General features: G+C 44.6%; 1 protein-coding gene across 1 annotated transcript in view; it reads right to left on the bottom strand.

Annotated features, from left to right (window-relative positions):
* LOC137433227 (pro-neuregulin-1, membrane-bound isoform-like) overlaps nt 1–27,192 on the bottom strand; it is a 376,724-nt gene that overhangs the window by 298,755 nt on the left and 50,777 nt on the right. Inside the window, exon 2 of the mRNA XM_078784011.1 lies at nt 23,840–23,984. Within this exon, the coding sequence (XP_078640137.1) occupies nt 23,840–23,984 (145 nt within the window). The remainder of the gene's footprint in view (nt 1–23,839; nt 23,985–27,192) is intronic.

Below are 27,192 nucleotides of genomic sequence, written 5' to 3'. Positions count from 1 at the left end.
TACGGCTGGCGCGCATTTATGCAGATGCTCGACAACAATTGACCGCCTATGATAACCCACGAGTCGTGGCGGGGACCTCGCAACTCGCGCGACCCGAGAGGGCCATCGCCGAGGATACGGAGGAGGACCCAACCACCACGACGGCCGAGTCCCTGGGTGCTCCGGAAGCGGACTCCGCATCCGGCCTCACTGCAGCTGCCGCTGCCCGGCCACGGCTTGCCCGGTATGCAAAATGTTATTTTTGTGGCAATCGGCAGCATCCCCGGACTGAATGCCCGGCCCGAGAGGCGACCTGTCACCTCTGCTCCACTAAAGGCCATTTTGCAAAAGTCTGCAGAAAGGCCGCCCGGGGCACGCATTCCCGAGCGACCTTGAATGTGCTCATCGCTGAACCAATGGATCGAGCACCGGACGGGGCGCCTTGCACAGCTTTGATGAGCCGCTCTCCTCCTCGCGGGCCTCTGGCTTCTCGCCCGACCTTGGTGAGATACGTCGGGCCGCCGAAACAAATGGCGCAAACGCGACCGGTCACAAAGCATCTAACCTTGACTGGCTTGCAAACGCCTCCTTCAAACAAGCGACATGCGCCCACTTTGGAATTGCCTCTCGAGGTGCGGCAAACGCAGCACGTGACTCGAGCGCCATCTGATGACAGCTTTTGCGAATTACATGCTTCCCTTCTGGCATGTCCAGCTGCTGATGGCAGAATTCTTTCTCACGTGGCTCGAGCGCCATCTGGCGGTAGCTCTTGCGAATTACATGCACCCGCTTTGGCATATGACTCTGCAGATGGAAGAATTCTTTCTCACGTGGCTCGAGCGCCATCTGGCGGTAGCTCTTGCGAATTACATGCACCCGCTTTGGCATATGACTCTGCAGATGGCAGTGATCTTTCTCCCGTGTCTCGAGCGCCGTCTGGAGGCTTCTCTCACGACTACTCCACACCCACTCTGGCAAATGAAACTACCGAAGAGCCAACTGACTTCAATGCTCCTGCTGAGGCCCGAAGGATTGCAGCCGGCGTGGGATCCACCCGCGAGGCGCGATCTTCTCGCCCGGCCGGAACTATACCTGCCGGGTCTGCCGGCCTAGCGCAGGCCTTCATTCCGCTCACGGTCGCGGGCGTTGTTGCGCAAGCTTTCATTGATACGGGATCCACGGATAGTTTTATTGATCAGCGTCTCGTGCGACAACATGGGTGGCCGGTTCTCGGGACAACCCGCCGGATCTTCATGGCATCTCAGGGACTTCGGTTGAGCACAAAAGGGGCGTGTCGATTGAAACTTGTGATAAATGGACGCACGTTCCCGGACGTGTATCTCATGGTATTACCGGCCTTATGCGCTGACGTTCTGTTAGGACTTGATTTCCTTAAGCGGCATGGTCGTTTAGAGATGGACTTCGGAGGGCCGGACACGCTCGCTGTGTGTGCCCTCGCTCAAATGGACATGGAGCCACTCTCACTGTTCCCCAACCTGACCACTGATTGTACCCCTGTGGCCATCAAATCGCGGCGCTACTCTCGCGCGGACGCGCAATTCATTGCGGAAGAAACGGCCCTGCTCTTGAAGGACGGTATCATAGAACACAGTAGGTCTCCGTGGAGGGCCCAAGTCTTAGTGGTGCGGAGTGAGGCTCACCGCAGGCGAATGGTAATCGACTATTCGCAAACGATTAATCGCTTTACACAGCTGGATGCCTACCCATTACCGGGGATGGACGCCCTGGTACGCCAGGTGGCCCTGTATTCCGTTTATAGCACTCTCGATCTACGTAGTGCGTATCATCAAGTCCCCATCTCTAGGGCTGATCGCGTCTTTACGGCCTTTGAATCGGGTCAGCGGTTGTACCAGTTCACGAGACTTCCTTTTGGGGTAACGAACGGCGTCGCTTGTTTTCAGAGAGCTATGGATGACCTCGTTGCGAAGGAGCATTTGACGGATGTCTTTGTCTATCTGGACAATCTTACGGTTTGTGGGTACGACCAGGCGCATCACGACGCTAATCTAAAACGCTTCCTCGAGGTTGCGCGGAAATATCGCTTAACCATGAATGAGGCGAAGTGTCAATACTCTCTACGCACGGTAGACCTTCTGGGGTACACCGTGACCCATGGCTCCGTCTCTCCAGATAAGGAGCGTCTGCGCCCTTTGCTCGATATGGCTCCGCCTAGCGATCGGGCTTCGCTGAAACGCGCTCTAGGGCTGTTCGCCCACTACTCGAAGTGGGTGCAAAATTTCTCTGCTAAGCTCCGCCCCCTCGTGGCCTGCGACACTTTCCCCATGGGCCCGGCCGCCCTGGCGGCCTTCGAGGGCCTTAAAGTCGACATTGCTGGCGCCGCTGTCGCAACGATTGACGAGAGTGCCTCTTTCGTTTTGGAGAGTGATGCCTCGGACCATGCGATAGCGGCGACCCTCTCCCAAGGAGGCCGCCCTGTGGCTTTCTTCTCGCGGACTCTCACCTCCGCCGAGCGGAGGCATTCGTCCGTCGAAAAGGAAGCGTACGCGATCGTCGAATCTATTCGGCGATGGCGGCCGTATCTGCTTGGGCGGAGTTTCCAAATTATCACGGACCAACAGAGTGTTGCGTTTATGTACGACACCTTACATGCTCAGCGCATTAAGAATGAGAAAATCACCCGCTGGCGTATCGAACTCGCCGACTTCTGCTACACCATCAAATACCGCCCGGGGAAGGATAACCTGGTCGCTGACGCCTTATCGAGGCCGGCCACTTGCGCGGGGGTCGTAACTTTGGAGGGGCTGCGCACTTTGCACAGCACTATGTGTCATCCCGGGGTGACGCGCTTCGCGCATTTTGTGCGCGCGGGCAATCTGCCGTACTCAATGGAGGACATCCGCCGCATCTGCCGTGATTGCGCGGTCTGTGCGGAACTCAAACCGCGTTTTTATAGCCCTCCCCTGGGGACACTCGTTAGGGCTACTAGACCGTGGGAGCGCTTGGCGATGGACTTCAAAGGGCCGCTGCCAATGTCGAGCAACTCTCGCTATCTGCTCACTATCGTCGATGAGTATTCCCGATTCCCCTTTGCTTACACGTGCGGGGATATGTCGGCTGCCACGGTTATTCGGTGCCTTCAGAATTTGTTTTCTATGTTCGGATATCCGGCCTACGTGCATACCGATCGGGGTGCGGTGTTCCTGTCCCAGGAAGTGAGGGGCTACTTGCTCCAAAATAATGTCGCTTCGAGCTACACCACCCCGTACCGGCCCCAAGCTAACGGACAGATCGAACGCTTTAATGGGATTATATGGCGGGCCGTCATGCTAAGCCTTCGGACCCTCGGCCGAGGCCTCGATAAATGGGCGTGGTCGCTGCCTGCCGCTCTAAACTCGATCCGGGCTCTCCTATGTACTGCCACCAACCAGACTCCTCACGAACGACTGTTCCACCACCCTAGAAGCTCCGGCAGTATCCAGTCTTTACCCAGCTGGCTCGCTGAACCGGGGCCCGCCTATCTCAAACGAGCGGTTCGCACTAGCAAGTACGACCCCCTTGTTGACAAGGTGCAGGTCCTCCAGGCTAATCCCGAGCATGCCCGCGTGTTAACGGCGGATGGCCGCGAGTCTACTGTCTCCGTTCGCCATCTCGCCCCATGTGGGGACGACGACAGGGATATTGACGAACCCGTCTACGAGTCTATGGACTCTATCGAAGCTTCCCCTATGGAACTACCACTGTTACTCCCGTCGTCCCCCGCTCCCGTGCCCGAAGGCGCAGGGGCGCCCCCTCCGACTCCGACCTCCGGCGGCTATTCCGACGCGGGGGACTCCGGGCTTGGGGACGCCGTGCCCGGTAGATTCCGAACACGAACTGGCAGGGAGGTTCGCCAGCCCGACCGCTACGGGTGGACTGACTGACGTGGATTGACGTGACCCTTTCATTTATTGCTGATGCTTGCCTGCGAACTGCCGAGCGGTAGTCTTGTTTTAACGACGGGGAGAATGTAGTGAAATTATACCAAGGTGAACCCAGGGATGCTCGCCACGAAAAGGGGGGCCGTCTATAAGACCCGGGACACTCGGGGCGTGCGGACACTCCGGCGGGACTCACTGTGACATTATCCAGTAGTTGAATGGTGTGTACGCCCCAAAGGCTGCGCTGCGCGAACCATTGTTATATCGAAGCTACCTTTGCTGTGCTTGAAATGCTCTGATTTAATGCCTATTGTTGCATGTATTGTTACAGGAGATATTATCGATCTAAATGATATTAAAGCCTACACTGAGGAAAGTCGTGTCTGCGCTTGATTTTCACGACAGAGCTCATTTCAATGTCCCCGTCTCCGGCCTTGTCCGAGGGGCAGGAGACAATAATGGTTGCAGTTTATGAAAATCCTCATAACAACAGTCCTGTTGATCCTGATTACAATTACGTCTTAAAACACATTCAATATGTTGTTTCTATGAGGGCTACAATTATTTTCTAAAACCATAATCATAACATATGCAATTTGGTTTCTGTCTGTCTGGCTGCGATACATTCAGGCATTACCTATCCAATCTCAACCAAACTTGCCAGCGGGACTAAGAGTCACAGGAAGGAGGTTGCAGTGACTTAATTTGCCCCCCATCCCAAAGGGGGTTTTCCACCTTGGAAGACGTCCCTGTTAAGATGTGTGGCTTATGGTGGCATTTCATGGTGCACACCCACTGGAAGTAAAAAGTATTTTTTTTAAACAAACTACAGTATCTATCTATAATTCCAGTAATCTCTGTCTGTACGTTTGTTTGTCTGTGACCGCTGTTTCTCGACAACCACGGGTCCGATATACTTTTAACTTGCCAGGTATATTGCTGGGGACCCGAGGATGTGCCTTTTCAAGGTTTCATATTAATCGGACAATTACTTACCGAGCTATGTCCAAAAAACGATTCAACCAATCAGAGAGCAGCGAACGATCGCGTGTGCCGAACGTGGCGGGCACACTCTGCCTCGGATGGCACATTTGAGAGCGTATTCATTTATTTCACGTTTGCAAACTATGTTGGCGTTAAACTATGTTTTACAACTAATAAAAACGAATTTGCGATTCATTCGCTTTCCTGCGCGTTTGTGCACGCGATGGCGATTTCTTTACCAAACTCCGGAAGCCGTTCGCTTTGGACCAAACCATTGCATGTAAATAGAGGGGGGGGATTGTCACCACTCGCAAGCCGTTCGCTTTGGACCAAACCATTTCATGTAAATAGAGGGGGGGGATATAATTTTAGATATAGATATAGTACGGGCATGCCCTAGTTCAGTCAATTCTGCCCAACATCTGAGTACCTTTTTAAACATTGGCTACTGTTGTTTAACACTAAACTGAAAGAAGTTTGGCAGTCATTCACTACCAATGTGGAAGTTGTTACTGCTGGCCAGCCTGCACTACTGGGGCGCCAAGATTGTCTCAGACTGGGTCTTCTGAAACGGGTGTACATAGTAGCCAAAGAGTTCTTATGCTCACAGTCAAGAGAAACTACACTCAGGGAGCAGGTGCAAAAGACGTACCCATTACTGTTTACTGGAAGAGGATACCTTCCGGGTGTGCACTCGATTCAACTGCGTGAGGACGCAAAACCAGTTATCCATGCACCAAGGCATGTGCCTTTTGCCCGCCTGAAGAAGCTCCGAGCAGAGCCAGACAGACAAGAGCAAGAAGGATTGATCAAGGAGGTCAGTGAGCCTACAGAGTGGGTAAACTCACTTGTCACAATAGAAAAGACGAATGGGAAAATAAGATTGTGCATTGACCCCAAAGCCTTGAATAAAGAGATTCAAAGAAAGCACTTACAGCTGCCCACCAAAGAGGAAATCTTGAGCGAGCTTGCGGGAGTTCAGTTCTTCATGAAGATGGATGCAGCAGCATCGTTCCATCAAATCAAATTAGATGAGCACTCATCCAAATTGACAACCTTCAATACTCCAAGTGGGCGATATCGTTATCTTAGCATGCATATGGGTATCTCGTCTGCTTCAGAAGTGTTTCACAAGAAACTTTGCCAGCTACTGGAAGATTTACCAGATTGTTGAGTGTTCATAGATGATTTGATTGTGTGGGGATGCACAGCTGAGGAACATGATGCACGGTTGGAGGCAGTACTGGATCGCTTAGTGGAGGTGGGAGTTCACCTCAACCTGGATAAGTGTTATTTCAGGCAGACTGAGATTATGTATCTTGGAGATCGAATAACAGTGCAGGGAGTGCAACTGGATCCAGCTAAGATGGAGGCGATCACCAATATGTCCACACCCTCGGACAGAGATGCATTGCGAAGAGCATTTGGGATGGTGACATACGTCGGAAGGTTCTTGCCTAACCTGTCAGCCCGCACCACCGCTCTCAGATTGTTGCTGGAACAAGATACAGATTGGCAGTGGAACCACGAGCATGCCAAGGGGTGGCAGGACATTAAACAGCTATTGACAAAGGAGCCTGTGCTAGTGTGCTACAGTACTATGATCCACAAAGGCCAATCAAGGTGTCGACAGATGCCAGCAAGAATGCGTTAGGAGCGGTACTTCTGCAGGAGAAAGAGGGACATTGGCTACCCGTTGCCTATGCTTCCAGGTCAATGACTGTAGCAGAGACTAATTAAGCACAGATTGAAAAAGAAATGCTTGGTGTTGTGTATGGTTGTGAACATACCATGCAAACATTTATGGCCAGAAAGTCATCGCAGAAACAGATCATAAGCCTCTCATTGCAATAGCAGGCAAACCTCTTGGGGGAGCACCACCTCACCTTAAAAGCCTTCTCCTACGTCTGCAAAAGTATGAACTGCAGTGACAATATACACCGGGAAAACACCTGGTGGTTGAAGATGCACTGAGTCATGCCTGCTCAACAGAGGCAGTGAGCAGGAAGAATGAAACAGATGTAGAAGCTAATGTCTGCATGGTCCGAGAGAATCTTCCAGTTTCTAAGTGGGCTGAGCTAGCAGCAGTAACTGCAGAGGATACCATCTTGCAACAGGTGATCAGCTACATCAAAGACCCGAGTATGCAGTGTCCGAAGCGTTACACCACATTTCAGAACGAACTGAGTGAAGTTGATGGAGTTCTTCTGAAAGGCCAGCGGATCATTATTCCTTTCCGCATGTGCAGTGGTATGCTTGGCAGGATTGACGAGGGTCACCTGGGTAAGGAAAAGTGTAAATGATGGGCACGGGAGGCCATCTATTGGCCAGGCATGAATGGTCAGATTGATGACTATGTGAGCCGCTGTGATGTGTGTTTGAAACACCGCAGTGCTCAGTGTGCAGAACCACAGCAGCCGCATGAAAGACCGAATAAAGCCTGGGTCAAGGTGGGGTGTGACATATTTTACTCTGCCAGCAAGCCGTATCTGCTGGTGATGGACTATTTCTCTAACTACCCGGAGGTAGCCTTGCTGACGTCAGAGACTAGCAGGAAGGTCATCATCCACCTTAAGTCTATCTTTGGACGTCAAGGGATCCCAAGCCAAGTGGTGGAGTGATGGAGGACCACAATTTGCCAGTGCTGAATTCAATAAGTTCTCACTAAACTAGCAGTTTAAGCACATCATGTCAAGCCCTTACTATCCCCAATCAAATGGTATGGCTGAGAGTGGAGTCAAGATTGTGAAGAGACTTCTTAAGAAAGCTGGAGAGGAAGGAGATCCATATTTAGCTCTGTTAGCCTACAGAGATGCCCCGTTATAAAACAGATGGTCACCGGCGGAACTACTCATGGGAAGGAAGCTCCGAACCCGCCTACCAACAATAGCTTGGAAGCCAGAATTGCAGCGCCCTGAGCCTCGACCTATCAAAGGCAAGGTGAATTGCGAAAGATGATGGGAATAGAGCCTGTGATGGATGCTGTGAAGAGAAACAGGTTCAGATGGTTTGGTCATGTGTTGCAGAAGGGTGAAAGTGACTGGTTGAGAAGAGTGATGGAAATGAATGTAGAAGGAAGTAGAGGACGGGGAAGACCGAGAAAGACTTGGCTAAAGATGGTGGAAGAAGAAATGCGAGCAAGGGGGTTAACAAGGGGAGATGCAGAAAATAGGGGAAAATGGAGAAGATTGTCATGGGGACCGCAAGGCTAACCCCCGCTCTAGCAGGGAAAATGGCCTTAAAATGCATGTTGTTGTTGTTGATGGCATAATAATAACATTAACACAGGGGTTTGGCAGGATGGCCTAGAGGTACGCACACTCACCTTGCCAACTGTCTAGCCTGGATTTGAATCCCAAACCAGCTATAAACTGTCATCCCAGTGTTTCACAGGCTGGGTGAATCATCATTGTGTGCTCTGTCCCTCAGATGGAAAATTAAAGCGGGTGTCTTGTCTGCCAGCATTAGTCAGTGGACATTAAAGACTCCATGGTGGGTGTCCTTCTGGAAAAGTTGGTGAGTTATTGCCAACACCCTGACAAAACTCTCGTTCTTGCTACCATCAGTTGAACCTCAAGCGTCGCCTTCTGGTTAATTTCCCCATGGAGGCAATTGGTACTTTGGATGTATTTTCACTTTCTAGTGTGTTATTGCTCAGATTATTGTCGTCAGGAAATGGACAAAAATAATCAGCACACTTACAGCCCACTCACTCACATAAGTTAGAAAAATAACTTGATATACCATCTTTTGATGATGTCCCCACTCTTTCTTTAACAGCCATAATGATTCCCACCTAAATGTGGGATGGACCGAGGAGTGTTTACTGTCCAGGTCTTTCACCAAATGGCTATCCAGGCCTGACGTTCGAATGAAGGTGTCAGGAGTTTGTAATTTGTTCATGGTGCAGATGATAAGTTGCCAACACTTGGGGATAAGTTGCCTTCACTCCTTCATTCCTCTTTACTCCCGCCTCTGGAACAAACTCCCTCACTCTCTTCAATCCCACTTCTCCCTCCAGGTCTTTAAAACAGCTTTTCACCACCATCTCTTATCTTCCCCCATCCAAAACCTTGATCTTTTCTATCCCCGTTAATTCATCCCAGATCCACTTTTTTGAAATACCAACTGCTTTCCTTGAAGTTCCAGCAGTGTCCATGTGTTTTATACTTCTCCCACACCCCCCACCCCCCTCCCACACCTCCTCCTCCCAATCCCTCTCCCTCCCACAGATCTCCCGATGTCCCTGCTCTCAAATGTTGTGCTTGTGTCCTTCCCCCTCTCTCCCCATCTTGTCTATCGCTCCCCTTATTATATGTTTTATGTGTCCGTGTTTTTTGTGATTAATGTTAGCTCTTCCACGAGCCTCGATCTTGTATACAAAAAAACCAAAAAAAAAACCCCAAAAGAAACCTGCTAAAGGATCTTTAGATTCCAACAACAGTTCGTGCTGGCAGACGGCTTAACATTCTTCCGATGGATGGTGTCCACATTGATGTATGGCCATGCAACTGAAATACCAGGATGGCGGTTTACAGTGGGGTTGGGATTCAAACACAGGTTAGACAGCTCAGAGGGGAGCGTGCACACACATTTGTTGCCTTGCCAGCTATTATTCTGTTATTACTTGCAAATCTAATTTTTCATCGACAATGGTTTTTGGAGAGTTTTTTTCTCATTAAAACTTCGGGGGAACATGGAGATTGCTACCGATGGTTCATTCTTTTGCGTTTGCAAATCGGACAGGGAGTCAAATACAAGTTCTGCCTGCAGGTGTGCACTGATTTCTGAGTTGCAAGGTTGTGCCACTGAATTTCTTCCGATTAAAGATGTTAGTAAATTCCACTTAACAATGAATAGGAGCCATTATATCTTTACAGTAAAATTCATTAAAAATTTACATGTTTTCATGTGCTTCTTTTCATATTGATCCAGTACATGTAATAACCTTAAACGCAAGACATAACTTATCTCATGCATTTAAGGTTATTACATGGACTGGATCAATATGAAAAGGAGCACATGAAAACATGTAAATTTTTAATGAATTTTACTGTAAAGCTTTATTGGCTCCTATCCATTGATAAGTGGAATTTACTACCATCTTTAATAGGAAGAAATTCAGTGGCAAAACCTTGCAACTCAGAAATCAGTGCACAAATCAGTGTACAAATCAGTGTACGTATATATATATATATATATATATATATATATATATATATATATATATATATATATATATATATATATATATATATATACATATATATACATAAATGAGGAGGAGAAAGGACGTGAGGAGGAGAGTGAAATGGCCAGGTATGGGAGAGAATGGATGGAGTGGTGTGTGGGGCACTTCAGAGGTTGAAAGGACGGCTCATGGACCAAGTGGAGTGCCATACAAGGTGTTTAAGAGTTGTGAAGGCATCAGACAGTATCTGTGGAAGGCTGTGAAGGTGGCATGGAGGGAAGGAGTGGTGCCCAGTCAATGGAGTAGTGTGGAAGGAGTTTATATTCCGAAGCAGGAGGAGGCTGTGACACTTGAGCAACTTAGACCAATATCATTGGTCGATGTAGATGGGAAGATATTGATGGGTGTCTCAGCGGCACGGCTCTCAGGCTTCATCAGAGAGAATGGTTTTGTGGAGATGTGCGGTGGAATGGCTGTATTTGGGGAATGCATGTGGGTCAGTGCCGCATGCCTTGATCAGGTATGCCATGGATTTATTTTGGGTGCCACGGAGATTTAGGGATTTTTTGATGGCATATTATGATCAGTTTTGGATGCGGTTTGCGACACAGTCCTATGTAACAGAGTGGCAGAAGTTGGAAGTGAGGATCCCGATGGGATGTACCATCTCCCCTATTTTGTTTGTGCTGGTTATGGAGTTGTTGATACGTGCGGTGAGTGGACATGGGAAAGAAGTGGAGCTAGCCCCTGGTCAGAGTTTGCCAGCCATGTTTGCATTTATGGATGACCTGACAGTTGTCCAACAGTCGGCTGATGCAGCAGTAGAGGTACTGGGACGACTGGAAAGGTTGATGCGGTGGGCAAGAATGGGATTTAAAGCAAGAAAGTCGAGGAGTGTGGTCGTGAGATGAGGAGTGGTGGATAACATGCACAGGTTTGATCTGGGTGGGGAGGTGGTTCAATCATTGGTGGAGGCCCCTGTGAAGAGTTTGGGAAGATGGTATGCAGTGGAGTTGAATGATGTGGGAAGGGTGGAGGAGGTGAGAAACAAGCTTTTGGGAGGTTTGAAAAGGTTTGATGGATGTGGTTTGCCAGGTAAGTTGAAGGTATGGTGTTTGATGTTTGGGTTGATGCCATGAGTATTGTGGCCATTGATGATGTATGATATTGCGATTGGGCATGTAGAGAGGATGGAGGTTGTGGTGAGTGGGTTTGTTGAGGAGGTGGTTGGGAGTGCCATGCTGTTTGATGAGCATTGCCTTTTATGGTCAAGGTGGAAAACTCCAGTTTCCCTTGACATCGTTAACCGAGGAGTTTAAGGTGGTGAGGGTGCGGGAGTTATTGATGTTGCGGGATTCGAGTGATTCAGTGGTAAAGAATGCTCTCCCAGAGAAGAAGAGAAGTCGGAAGTGGTGTGCAAGAGCAGAGGTGGATGAGATGGAGGAGCGGTTGCAACAGGAGGAGGTCGTGGGGATGGTACAGCACGGGAAGCATGGCTTGGGGTGGATGGAGCATGAGCGATGGGGAAAGGCATGTGTGAAAGAGAGGAGGCAGATGGTTGAGAGGGAGGTGAGAAGAAAGGAGGAAGAGGGGAGATATGTGAAAGCAGTCGGACATGCACAGCAAGGTGCTTGGACGTGGTGGGAAGGTGTGCAGGTGAGGACATTGAAGTGGCAAGAGATTTGGAGGATGTAGCCAATATTGTTGAGTTTCCTGTTGCGGGCAACGTATGATGTACTTCCATCACCAGAAAACTTTAGATTGTGGGGGTTGTTGCAAGAGGAGAGATGTTATTTTTGTGGAGGTTTGGGAACGGTGCAGCATACATATATACACTGAGTAATGCTCAGTAGCATTGGCAGCAGGAAGATACAAGTGGCAGCAAGATCAGGTGCTGGCGGTGGTAGTGCAGATGGTGCAACAAGAGGTGCTGAGATTGAGAGAGAGAGAAGAGTGGAGAAGGAGACCGATGGGGGAGGGGTGTTGTTTGTCAAAGAGGAGCAATAGGTAAGAGGTGGAAAGAGGAGGAGGTGGAAAGCAAGAGGGCTGTCAGAGGCTTGTGATTGGCAGGTGGTGTCAGACCTAAAGCCACAATTGGTATTCCCAGTGGAGATCTGTGTGACAAGGTTGCGGACTGACATTGTCATCTGGTCAGGTGCAACAAGACAGGTCATCTTCGGGGAATTGTCTGTACCTTGGGAAGAGAACATGGAGGAGGTGAATGAGAGGAAGAGAGGAAAGTACAGTGAGCTGGAGGCAGTGTGTCGGGAGAAGGGTTGGCGAGTTTCTTGTCAGCCATTTGAGGTGGGGTGTCGAGGGTATATTGGCAATTCCTTTTCTGCATTTCTTGATCGGCTTGGAGTGTGTGGGACAGAAAGGAGGGTGTGTGACAGAGTGGCCCAGGTTGCCTTGAAAGGCTCACTTTGGATTTGGAGGAAGTTTATGGAGGCACATCGAACGGTGTAGGTTGAGGTTGTGGGTGGTGGTTCATTTCAGCCTGAAGGGGTAATGACTGAGCGTGGCAGAGAAATGGAGATGTGTGAATGGTGTGTGTGTGTCTGTGTGTGTGTGTGTGTGTGTTTTGCAGGAGAGGGTGTGTGTGTTGCAGGAGTGGGTGTGTCTTTTGCAGGAGTGGGTGTGGTTTTGCATGAATGTATTGTTGTTTGAGTCGTGCATGTTGTAAGGGTAGGTGGTTGGTTGGTTTTTTATTTTTTGGTGTGTGAGTGATTGGATGAGGGGCTGTGTATTCTTGGAGTGGCGGCAGTTTTGTTGTTGTAGTCTGTGTTCTCACTGGCTGGGGGTGGGTGTATGTATGCATCCGGGTGTAGCTGCTGCATGTGTTTGTGTATGTGCCCCTGCTGGCCCACTTTGGTTGACCGTATCGAGGTTTAAGGGCCGAAACGGGATGATGCTGAGGACCTCGACTGAGGACCCGGTCAGTGAGGCACACTTATGACCAGGTGTGTTTTGAAATTATATATATATATATATATATATATATATATATATATATATATATATATATATATATATACACAGTGTCTTCAGAAAGTGTTCATATCCCTTGACTTTTTCACATTTTGTTGTGTTGTAGCCTGAATTTAAAATGGATAAAATTGAGATTTTCTTTGCCAGTGATCTACACATACCGCATTATGTCAAAGTGTCATTTTATTTTTAGAATTTCCTTAAAAAATAAGTACAGACTTGGCATTTAATATGGAATATTTTTTTTGTGGGGGTGAACTTACTTTTCAAGATGACTTAGAACCAAAAGTTCATTGGAATTATGTTGAGATTATGCTAGATTTTGTTAATGTCACCTTTAAAAGAAACAAAAACCACATTTGACAGTTCGAAACAAGTAAATTGATCCTTGAAAGTGATGTAAACTGATATGGAACTCAATTCACGGACAGTACTGTGTTAAACTTCTGTACGTTTTCCAGAAGTATCTCTTTATTTTGCACATTAGCCAATTTGTTTTTAAACAAAAACAAAATTTACATTATGACTGGGATTACGGACAGTAAAATTACAGTTCAGTACTTCGTTTAACCCCCACGAGCATTCAGGAGAGCACGTACACGTTGAGGCATGCTGTTCACGAGATTTGCCAAGGTTTGGACAGGAATCGCTTGCCATGCAGTGACAATAGCCTGCTGCAATTCACGCACAGAGGCAGGCTGCTGGTCCAAGTGGTCGATTTGACGCGTTAAGTCTGCCCACAAGTTCTCGATCGGATTCATATCCTGGGACATGGCAGGCCACTCCATATGCTCCACACCACGGTCAGCAAGAAAGTGTTGGATCATGCGAGCACGATGAGGCCGTGCATTGTCATCTTGGAAGACAAAGTTTCCTCGATAGGCTGCACGAACAAATGGAAGCAATGTTTCTTTCAGAATGGCCCTGTGCTTGAACTGGTTCAGGTTTCCATTCAGAACAACCAGGTCAGTTTTGCCCCCTGCATGAAAAGCAGCCGAAACGGTCACCCCACCACCTCCAGCATGGACTCTTGGCACTATACAATCTTCGTTGTAGGCTTCATGCACTTGTCTGCACACTCGGACGCGGCAATATTGACGATAGACCAGAAATCTAGACTTGTCACTGAAGATCACGTGATTCCAGTGTCCTGGCTGCCATTGACGGTGCTCTCTGGCCCACTGCAACCGCCGCTGGCGGTGTTGTCTGGTCAGACATGGCTTTCTCAGGGGACGCCTGGCACGATAGCCTGCTTGAACCAGTCATTGATTGACTAGCCTTCTGGATACAGGCACATTTGTCAGTTGCTGCCACTCAGCCCGAAGCCGATTAGCTGACTTGGTACGGCCATTGCGGACTAACCGGTGCAGCTGGCGATCATCCCTCCTTGTGGTTCTGCGGGGACGTCCTGACCTCGGTATTGGAGTAGGGACACCCCTCTGAGCATTTCGTTCCAGGATCTTTGACACCTGACCTTGAGTGATGCCATACTGCCGAGCAATAGCACGCTGTTTCATGCCGGAATTTCGTAAAGCCACCACTAAATGACAAACAGCATTGTCGAGTTGACGGACCATCTCCAGAGGAAGCGTCAATAACTTTTGGAGACATGCAGCAGTTGTTTTCCACAAATACAGAACGCAACAACCCTTGTATACCCGACTGTGAAGCCAATCATCAAATGCACCTGTCCGTACATTTTGCCACGCCACCTGTGATATAATCCTGCTGTTGACTTCTTGCTGCGACAGACAATCAGTGACATGGTTCTTTTAACAAATAAATCACCAAAGTGTAAAAGAAACTCACCAGATTGTATAATGAGTTAAGAAGGTAAACCCAAGTCAAGAAAAAAAATATATTCCATATTAAATGCCAAGGCTGCATTTCAACATACAGCTATGTGATCTTCATTTCAACAATATTGAGAGATATAGGTGATATAATATAACAAATATCATGAAACATTTACATTTTGTAGTCCATTGTATAATTTAAATAAACATGAATGCAAATTTCGCAAGTGGAAAAAGTAAGTACACCCCTACATTTATCACTATATCAAATACCTAAAATTAGAATCAGATGCACCAGCGCAGGTGCAAATGATGAGAACATCGTCAGAGAGGATCTTGGAGGAACCTGTCTTATTTAATAATAATAATAATAATAATAATAATAATAATAATACATTTATTTTGTATAGCGCTTTTCAAGAAACCCAAAGACGCTTTGACATAGTACGTAAAACAAAGATAAAAAAGACAAAAATACATAATTAAATAACCAAACAGAAAGGAAGGAGAAGGAGAAGGAGAAGATATATTTAAACCTCAGACATTTCGTTTGGTTTGCTCTTTGTTGTTGCAGTGTGCGGCGTCACCATGCCTAGATCAAAAGAGCTCTCTGAGGCCTTCAGAAAGAAAGTTATAGAGGCCTACGAGTCTGGGAAGCGATTTAAAAAGATCTCCAAACAATTTGAAATCAATCATTCGACTGTCCGGAAGATCATCCACAAGTGGAGAAGATTCCAAACAACTGCCAACTTGGTCAGGCCAGGCCGCCCCAGCAAGATCAGCCCGAGAACAGACAGCAAGATGCTGAAAGAAGTCTCTAAGAACCCCAGAATGTCATCACGGGACCTACAGGTAGCTCTTGCCACTGTTGATGTCAAAGTGCACGAGTCTACCATTAGAAAGAGGCTGCACAAATTTGATCTACATGGGAGGTGTGCCAGGAGGAAACCTTTGCTGTCCAGAAAGAACATCAGGGCAAGACTAAAGTTTGCCAATGAGCACCTAGGCAAAGACCAGCACTTCTGGAGCAATGTGCTCTGGACAGTTGAGTCAAAGGTATAGCTATTTGGCCACAGTACCAGAAGACATGTTTGGCGAAAGCCAAAGACAGCATTTGACCACAAGAACGTGATACCAACTGTAAAGCATGGTGGTGGAAATATTATGGTTTGGGGCAGCTTTGCTGCATCAGAGCCTGGGCAGCTCACCATCATAGAATCCACTATGAATTCTTCATTTCACCAGAGGGTGCTTGAGGATAATGTGAGGCCATCTGTCGGAGAAGTTGAAGCTCAACCGGAGGTGCACCTTGCAACATGACAACGACCCTAAACATACCAGTAAATCCACCAAGGAATGGCTGGAAAGAAAGAAACGGAGGGTTCTGCAATGGCCAAGTCAAAGCCCGGATCTAAATCCCATCGAGATGTTGTGGGGGGATTTGAAACGAGCTGTGCATGCAAGAAACCCCTCAAACATCGCACAGCTGAAAGAATTCTGCATGGAGGAGTGGGCAAAAATTTCTCCCAGTCGATGTCAGAGACTGGTAGACAGCTATAAGAAATGCCTATTTGAGGTTGTTTCTGCCAAAGGGGGCAATACCACCTATTAGAGCCAAGGGTGTACTTACTTTTTCCACATGCAAAATTTGCATTTATGTTTATTTAAATTATACAATGGACTACAAAATGTAAATGTTTCATGATATTTGTTTTATTATATCACCTTTATCTATCAATATTGTTGAAATGAAGATCAAATAGCTGTATGTTGAAATGTGTTGAAAAAGTCAAAACTTTGCATGGGGTGTACTTACTTTTCACATGACTGTATATATATATATACTAGTGGGGTCACCCGTGGGAATCCCCCGGGTATGGACGTGTGTGACATTTCGACATCTTGATTTAGCTGCGGCACATTAAATTTTACAAAATGGTTAAAATGGTGTAATGAACACAATTTATTTATTTCACATAATATGTGATCCCGCACTCCTCTCCACCCTCACACCTCCCCAATGCCACTCCTCCTCACACTCCTCTCCAATACCTCCTCACACTCCTCTCCAATACCTCCTCGCACTCCTCTCCAATACCTCCTCACACTCCTCTCCAATACCTCCTCACACTCCTCTCCAATACCTCTTTGCACTCCTCTCCAATACCTCCTCGCACTCCTCTCCAATACCTCCTCGCACTCCACTCCAATACCTCCTCGCACTCCACTCCAATACCTCCTCGCACTCCTCTCCAATACCTCCTCGCACTCCTCTCCAATACCTCCTCGCACTCCTCTCCAATACCTCCTCACACTCCTCTCCAGTACCTCCTCACACTCCTCTCCAACCCCTCACATGCCTCGCCAACCCCTCACACTCCTCGCCAACCCCTCACACTCCTCGCCAACCCCTCACACTCCTCGCCAACCCCTCACATGCCTCGCCAACCCCTCACACTCCTCGCCAACCCCTCACACTCCTCGCCAACCCCTCACACTCCTCGCCAACCCCTCACACTCCTCGCCAACCCCTCACACTCCTCTCCAACCCCTCACACTCCTCTCCAACCATTCCCACTCCTCTCAAATCCCTCACACTCCTCTCCAATCCCTCACACTCCTCTCAAATCCCTCACACTCCTCTTCAATTTCTCATACTCCCCTCCAATCGCGCTTCACTTGCCTCTCCAATCGCGCTTCACTTGCCTCTCCAATCGCGCCTCACTCTCCTCTCCAATCGCGCCTCACTCTCCTCTCCAATCGCTCCTCACTCTCCTCTCCAATCGTTCCTCACTCTCCAACCCCTCGCTCCTCTCCAACACCTCCTCACACTCCTCTCCAATCCCTCACACTCCTCTCCAACCCCTCACACTCCTCTCCAACCCCTCACACTCCTCTCCAACCCCTCACACTCCTCTCCAACCCCTCACCCTCCTCTCCAACCCCTCACACTCCTCTCCAGCTCCTCACACTCCTCTCCAGCCCCTCACACTCCTCTCCAACCATTCACACTCCTCTCCAATCCCTCACACTCCTCTCCAATCCCTCACACTCCTCTCCAATCCCTCATACTCCTCTACAATCCCTCACACTCCTCTCCAATCCCTCACACTCCTCTCCAATCCCTCACACTCCTCTCCAATCCCTCATACTCCTCTACAATCCCTCACACTCCTCTCCAATCCCTCACACTCCTCTCCAATCCCTCACACTCCTCTCCAATCCCTCACACACCTCTGCAACCCCTCACACTCCTCGCCAACCCCTCACACTCCTCACACTCCTCCCCAACCCCTCACACTCCTCTCCAACCCCTCACACTCCTCTCCAACCCCTCACACTCCTCTCCAACCCCTCACTCTCCTCTCCAATACCTCCTCACACTACTCTCCAATACCTCCTCACACCCCTCTCCAATACCTCCTCACACTCCTCTGCACTCCAATCGCTCCTCACTCTCTGCTCCAATCGGCCCTCACTCTCCACTCCAATCGGTCCTCACTCTCCAACTCCTTGCTCCTCACTCTCCAACCCCTATCTCCTCGCTCTCCAACCCCTCGCTCTCCAACCCCTCGCTCTCCAACCCCTCGCTCTCCAACCCCTAGCACCTCGCTCTCCAACCCCTCGCTCTCCAACTCCTTGCTCCTCACTCTCCAACCCCTATCTACTCGCTCTCCAACCCCTCGCTCCTCGCTCTCCAACCCCTCGCTCCTCACTCTCCAACCCCTCGCTCCTCACTCTCCAACCCCTAGCACCTCGCTCTCCAACCCCTCACTCCTCTCCAACCCTCCTCATCGTTGTTGCAGCAGCATTCTGTGCGGTTCTCCCATCTCGTGCGGTCTCTGTGCGGTTCTTGCTACATCCTGTTCAAGTCTGCATTGACGTTCGTCGACGGACTCGTTCGCCCGTCTTATTCGTTTTCTTGCTACATCCTGTTCAAGTCTGCGTTCTTCATCGACCGTCGCATTCATTTTGGAAATGGAAGTTTCCATGCAACGCATGAATTGTCACGATCCTCAAGAGGAAGTGTCTCGTAATTATCAAATGACAAATGGCAAGTAAATTACATTGTGAAAATTAAAGATTTCAAATAAACCAATTTAAAGTGTATGCGCACATAACTAATAAAAAAAAAACGAAGAAATATCTCTCGGTAATTTCCTGAAACATATTTTACTTCCGGATAATAATGTTGAATGAAATAAGAAATAACGAAGATATATATGTCGTTTTTGTGCCGACTGTCATAAAACGTAAAAGTAATAAATGTTAACGGAAAAGAAAAAGCGAATTTTTAATATATGTCGACATTTTCCCCGACTGTTATTTTAGGCAGTGTATTTTCGTGTATCATCGTGGCGCGATTTTTATAAATATATCTCTGCAATTTCCTGTGTGTGCGTGAATGTTCTCAATTATTTCTGACACCGAGTCAAAAACCATCGATAAAAATTAAATCAGATGGTGAATGCGGGATAAAATTGTGAGGGTGACTCTCAATGAACGGGCTTTAGTTTACAGGCTTTTGAGAAATCATTTCGTTCTATAAACGGAAACTTTATTGGGATTCTCTTCCCGTTTTTTTTCAACCGAGTCTAACACTATGTTAGCGACTGTTAAAAATGAAACGATATGTCGAATTAGAATTGAAATAAACCTGTGTGAGAGAGAAAGACAGCATGGGCCTAACTAAACAGGCCTCAAAGCCATTCGAGGTAATAAAATGGTGGATATTTGTTTACATGAAGCCTCTCCAAGAATGGGTGGAGCTACTCTGCAAACGGACTAAGCCACACTCCCGGACAGACGGACAGAATCGCCTTCGCCTATTATAATATATATATGTATATATATATATATATATTATATATATATATATATATATATAATATATACATACATTATATATATATATATATATATATATATATACATATATATACATATATATATATATATACATATATATACATATATATACATATATATATATATATATATATATATATATATATATATATATATATATATATATACATATATATATATATATATATACATATATATATATATATATATATATACATATATATATATATATATATACATATATATATACATATATATATATATATATATACATATATATATACATATATATATATATATATATATACATATATATATATATATATATATATATATATATATACATATATATATACATATATACATATATATATACAATATACATATATATATATATATACATATATATATATATATATAATATATATATATATATATACATACATATATATATATATATATATATATATATATATATATATATATATATATATATATCCTATATTAACAAGCATTCTGAGTATTGCGCTGCAATACATGTCCCCTACCGGCAGTCTGTCGTCCGGAAAACTGTTGTGGAAATTACCAAAGTTCAAAGTGCCATAACTTTGTCAAAAATGATCGAAATGTCGTGAAGTTCGAACTTGATCTGTAACTTATCATGAGGAAACCACGTACCAAGTTTGAAATTATTAGCATTGAGAGTTTAGAAAAAAAGTCCGGAAAACTGTTCTTTGCATGACGGACTGACAGACGGACAGACTGACAGACTGACAGACAGACGGAGGGACGTTGTGCCAACCTATAGTCCCCTCCGGTGTACACCGGTAGGGGACTAATAACTAGTCTGAGGATAAAGCTCCAAAACAACACAAATAAAAATGTGTTTGTTGAAAAAGTGATAAATATTGCATCATTAACTGTATAATATTTTAACACCTTGAATTAACACATGGAAGAGGAGAACAAAGATAACCAATTTAAAAGTATGTTATTATCAATGGTGTAAAAATAAAGCGATAATGTTTCCCCATCTCAGGTCAGCTCTTCAAAAAAGAAAAGGCTTTCGTACTCTAAATGCATAAATCATACAACAGTTTGCCGTGTTGTACATATATGGATATTGCAATGACACTATTCACATTTAAAAAGGCACAATCACCACCACTAATCAAAAAATCAATTTTAACGCCAGTGTTTAACCTGGTCACCTTGACATTTCTCATGAGTTCTCTCTCACAATGTGACCGTTACCACTGTTTGAATTAATAAAACAATAGTTTGATAATAACATTTGTGCATATTTTTGGCTCGAGCTTGGTTTGTGAAGGTCACACTTTTGTTTTAAGATAATACATATAAAATTTCATTTTGAAAAAAAAATGCCTGGTCATTATTTGAATTCATTATTAGTGTTTGTTAACATCAATATTTGTTTATGGAGTTTTATACAATATGAAGAAACAAATAAAACCCGCAATGTATTACCTCGTTGAGTCATATTTTGTGGAGCGCTGCCTCAGAGTTTCCATCAGTATATATTTTAAATGTCAGCTATTTAAAAATAAATCAGCGAAACGTTTTAATAAATATCATTTTTATAAGAACGAGAACATACTACAGGCAGAATCTTTCAGGATCAAAAATCTTTCAGCTTATCTGGATAACGCGTGGTAACGAGTGCTCTTTTTTTACCAAACTAAACTATACTATGCATCGTGAGACAATGATGATGTCAGAGTGTTTGGGTATCACATTTCATGTGCCCAAAAGACAGAAGATATTTCGAGTGTTAATGTGATCGAGAAAAACGTTGAAGACAATTTAAAATAGAGACACTTAAAATATTGAATGCTCATAATGAGCACCCTGGTGGTGGAGTGTGTAAAACTTGTTCTCATTGGTGTGGGTTTGATGAACTGTTCAGAAACCTGGCCCGAAGAGAATGCAGATGATTCCGGGTCTTTTTGCCTGTAGAAATATCACAATGTCACTGGAAGGAGCTCCATGAACTTCCAGTACCATAAGAGGAAGCCTAAAAGAAGCTGAAAGTTGTTAAGAAAAATGAAAAATCTTTAATAGTAGCAAACTTTATTTATTTTTTTAAATCCCATTTTAACTATCTCTTGTTAATGTATGGTATCGGTCATTCATCATCCCCTTATCACTGCATAGTTTCTGTCGTCATTGTATGAACCGCCTTTAGAGACCATTTTTCCCCGCAGAGCAGGGGTTGGCCTTTTTTGAGCACCTTGGTCCCATTTTTGGAGCAATGTTTTATGGCCGGATGCCCTTCCTGCCGCCAACCCTGTTAGTCACCTATTGCGACACACAGGGAATTACCAGTGAACTGGTACTCAATTTGCCGACCTCAGTAGGATGACAGGTTGAGTCAACCCCCCTGGTGTTAATTCAGCGATTGGCCGGGATTCTAACCCAGGATCCTCGGATCCCAAGCAGGCACCCTAACTGCTAAGCCAACACCAGGCCTATACCGGGATTCTAACCCGGGATCCTAGGATCCCAAGCCGGCACCCTAACCGCTAAGCCAACACCAGGCCTATACCGGGATTCGAACCCGGGATCCTAGGATCCAAAGCCAGCACCCTAAGTGCTAAGCCAACACCAGGCTGTCGTCATTGTATAACTGATGTTATTTTAAACGAGTTGTTATAATGTTATATTTGATGTACACTGAATGAAGAAGGTGAACGCTGAGCATCAAATGATTACAGGTATCCCCCACTTAACGAAGGAGTTACGTACCTTTATACCCTTCATTATGCGAACCTTCCTTGTGTAGGAACTCGTTATTCATTATTTTTAATGGGAAAATTACACTTCATTTACTAACCGTAATTGTTCGGTCTAAAAGCAAACCCAATGCTTGGTATAACGATGGTTTTCGTTGTAAGTGAAATTATAATTCTATTATTTACCGAATAATGAAGTTAATTTGGTTGTAACACTTACAAAGCAATCAGGAGTCTAAGTTCCCGTACAGAAGGTGGCGGCGGGAGGACAGGAGGGGGTTGAGGAGATGTGGTATTTTTTTTTATTTGGTATTTTATTATATTGGTATTTTTTATATGGCATTTTATATGGTATTTGGTGTTTTTTAAATTTTATTTGGGAATTGCACAAACACGATGTCGCTGTAACAGCTTCTTTCTTGTAGCGAATGAAGACCTTTGTTAAGCATTAAGATGAATAGGCCTAAATGGAATCATTCGTTGTGCGGACCTTCATTATGCGAACCTTCATTAAGTGGGGGATACCTGTATTAACATTTGTTTTAAAAGCGATGTAAAAGACGAAATAAATAAGTGATAAGCCAACAAAAACATTGTCGGAAGTGGAAGGTAAAAAGACGTGATTGTGAAGAATATCAAATTTCTTGTGTCAAAAACATTTTGATATATTTTTTAAGTTTCTCATTGAAAAATAAAAATCCCAAGATATTCTATATGTTCTCCTATGACAGGAAATTTAATTGAAATGCCTTAGAAGGCTTTATACCACATTAAAAACATTAATCTCTCCAGTCTTTTGGCCTTGTGAAACATGAAGAAGAAACACACTGACATCACCAATGTCCTCCCATGCAAAGTGGACGTGGCATGCATTCACCTGTAGCGTGAAATGGGCACACGATGATTCGCGCTTTTTTATCAATTGTGTCTGAGGTTTGATTATCATACCTATGATGGTTAAAAATTAACAATCATTTGCAAAATCACAAAGTTAACTGAACAAGATACGCCATAAGCTTAATACTTTAAGTGGCATTTCTTGGTCTGTATCTGGCTTTGCACTACATTATAAAAGCTTATTCAAAATTTGTACAATATACTGGGCTCCCTCTTATTCAATATTCTGTAATATTGTGCACATTGATGTAGGTATAAAACTCCATGTCTTCAATAACCTTTGTATAAGTGGGAAATTAAGGTCGATGTCTTAAAACGTTTCACTTGGGTGAAGTAACCTTTAAGAAATGGCAAATAAGTGCCATTCAATTGAGATCTAATAAATGGTAAGACAGAAATTCCTGATACAATTTCAGCTGCAAGAAGTGCCACTTAAATGTCTCATGATATGAGGGTCTGGCAACGCGGTGACGCAAGTCTTACTGGCACGACAACTGGTACATGCCGGCAGCTTCTATGACGTAGCAACGACCACCGTTGACGCAGTAGGCTCGTTCGGAGTCGTTGCATACACGACTGTGTCCAGACCCTGGTGGAGGGACAGAAGAAAGAGGAGAAGGAGTCGAAGCTAGTGAAACAAAGCACCAAAGAGTGAAAGCAAGAAAGCAAGGCAGTAAGAAGGGGAGAAAAGATTCATGAAGTATGCAGAACAGAAAGAATATAAAAAGAAGAGGAAAAAGGGGGAAAAAAAACAAAGACAGACAATCAATAATGATCAAGCATGGCATATTGTGAAGGATGTTAAAGTATATTCAGACAGTAAGTAACATGGCATTATACATCAAACATTGCCTAATAATCACCGAAGAGATTGCATAATTCGCCATAGTAAATGGTAAGATGATATTAACGTCTCATGATGTCCTGAAGACAGGAAGTTACTTTGTCTATTATTATGAGAGCACTATGTGGTAGGTGAAAAACTATGGGAAGTATTGGAGTAAGGTGGGGCAAGATGTAACAACTGTGTATATTCATAATCCTCAGTTTTCTTGTTTGGTGCACTGAAGATTCTTCATTTAAAATTTCCCTTTATCAGCCATAAAATGTTAGATGTTTACTACTAGGGGCAACTGCTCTCTCATTATTCTACAAGTTTACATGTAAAAACAGTAAATGATAAATTGTTATAAATTAAAGTTCTCTGCAAATTGGTTAACTTGATAAAGCCGAGACATGTTCTCAAACATACAACATTCAAATAGCGATATAAAGTGTCTTCTTTTCAGAGGAATGTGACAGTTCTTTAAACCGATTGAGTCACAATGACAGGTGAGAGTTTTCCAATTTCCAAAAGGGAGTTTATCCAGTAAAAAAAAAACATGGCACTCCACACAAAGCCACAGGAGACCTCTCCGCGTCCTTCTCACCTTCCCATTCCTAGACCCCGCAGATAGAAACCCCTTGAAGTTTCTTCCTTCAACAACCCAGGTCGAAAATCCCATTTAAACCAATACAGACCAGAAGGACATTTATATGGGTTTGACATTTATATGGGTAATAATATAATAATATTATTATATTTTGTTATAAACAAACGCAAAACACTCATTTCCATATTGAATTGAGTTATAGCTATGTTCTTTATAACAGGGTTTCCCTGTAGGTTCTTTGTTCTATATTCTGTGAATACAAGTTGTGGTGCTCATGTTGTACAAGTTATTTACAAAATGGCAGGACATTTATGGCAATAGATTCACTGGTTCCATATCTGGAACTGGTATTCTCCTAGTCCAATTGACCTCCTGGTATTCTAAATCAACATGTGACCTCTGAAATAGCTCAGATGGCAGAGCACTGGTTCAGTTCAACAGAGGACTTGGGTTCAATTCCTGGTCTGGGCTTGTAATTTTCCCACATATGTCAAATGATTATTTACAATCCTGTTCATTTATATATTGGTATTCAACCGGACTCGCACAGGTCCCATTGACTTACTGTTTTTTATTGGTATTTTCCACTGGCCAGTATTTCATTTTCCTTCTTAAAAAACAGTATATCCTACTGGTCCAATTTACTATGGGATTTTTATGGGATTTGTACAGGTCCAATTTACTATTGGTTTTCTATGGGATTTTCAACTTTGGTAACTAGTATTTTTCAGGCAATTCTAAACGTGGAGGCAACCATAAAATCACACCTGTGTGATTGACGTGATTAACCTGTTTTCCTTATGCACAAAGCAATTTTTAGAATATACAATTCACCTCATCAAAAATGTAATCATATATTATAAGCAGTACATTCTGTATCAATTCCTAAGCAGACAAGCACTAACCAGCCACTGCACCCACACACCTCACAACAGACAAAATAATTTGCGACACTTCTCTGCAACACTATTATCGATAAAATAAATTCACAATTATTGAGGGCGAAAAAAAATGTAGCAGGAGAAATACAGTATGCTCAGAGTCCAGAGTAAAATTTCAGGGTTAAAATTTATTCTGGACACATGGGCAAAAGAGAAGAGTAAAAATGAAGAAGAGGGACAGCAAAGAAGTTGCGATACGCACTCTAACCATGCAAAATGGGGAGCAAACCGTTAAAAAAGAAACCATCCATCACCTAGTTAAAAAAAAACAACTCTTCCGCATAACATGACCACTCAGACTATCACCAAATTGCATCTGTACACGATTATAAATTGCTCGTTAAAAGTCAATGAATGGTTTTGATTCCAACTGATAGGCCGGATCTGGATTTGGACCTGAACCAAAATCATCTAATCGGCTTGTTCTTGTCACCTAAACAACTCGTCCACCAAGTCTAGTCAAAATTCGTCCATAACGTTTTTAAATATCATGTTAAATAACGCTTTTCGCCGATCACTCAATGGTGAAGAATAACTTAAAAATTAAATAATTGTCGTATCTGGAATCCATATTCAGATCTTCAACAAAATCGAATATATTCGTCCTTGTCACACACCCAACCTGACCACCAAGTATCGTCCAAGTCCGTCCATAACATTTTGAGATATCCTGCTATGTATCGTTTTAGCTCGATCACTCAATGGTGAAGAATCACTTAAAAATTCGATTAGCCGGATCCGAATCTGGATCTTCACCAAAATATATTGATTTCATCCTTGCCACATACAATACCTCTCGGCCAAATCTCGTCCGAATCCATCCACAACTTTTTGAGATATCTTGTTCACAGAAAGAAAGACAGACATACAAACAGACAGGGGAGAAAACATAACCTCCATCCACCTTTGGTGGCGGAGGTAATAACAGATCGTGCAGGAGGTGCTGTGATGGAACTAGATCTGTGCCCTGCTGCACCATCAAGTTATGGTCAATATTGAAAGCTGATTAATATCATGAGAGGTAGTCTTCCAATATGTCTGAAAAAGAAAGTTTTCAATCAGTGTATTATTCCAAGTATTATCTATAGAGCACAGATCTATAGAGCGTTAACAACAAAAAAGGAGAAAAAGTTAATAGCAGCACAACACAATGTGGAACGAAATAAGTTAGGTATTGCATTCCATATAAACATAGAAAGATAAATTAATGGGTCAGAGAACAAACCAAAACACAGGATATCTTAGAAATAATTGAACTCACGGAATGGAAATGGGCACGACACAATTGCAGTAGGACAGACAACAGGTGGCAACAAGAGTAACAGCATGGAGACATATGGATGGCAACAGTGAAAGGGAAAGGCCATGCCTAAGATGGAGGACTGAAATAGACAAATATTGGGGAAGAGCCTGGAGATGTATAGGGAAAATATCTATATATATGGAAATATATATATATATA

This window comes from Myxine glutinosa, chromosome 8 (genome assembly GCF_964187855.1).
Source record: "Myxine glutinosa chromosome 8, kmMyxGlut1.1, whole genome shotgun sequence".
In the NCBI taxonomy this organism is placed as follows: domain Eukaryota; kingdom Metazoa; phylum Chordata; class Myxini; order Myxiniformes; family Myxinidae; genus Myxine; species Myxine glutinosa.
The sequence above is the reverse complement of the archived record's forward strand: the minus strand, read 5'-3'. Positions and strand labels throughout refer to the sequence as shown.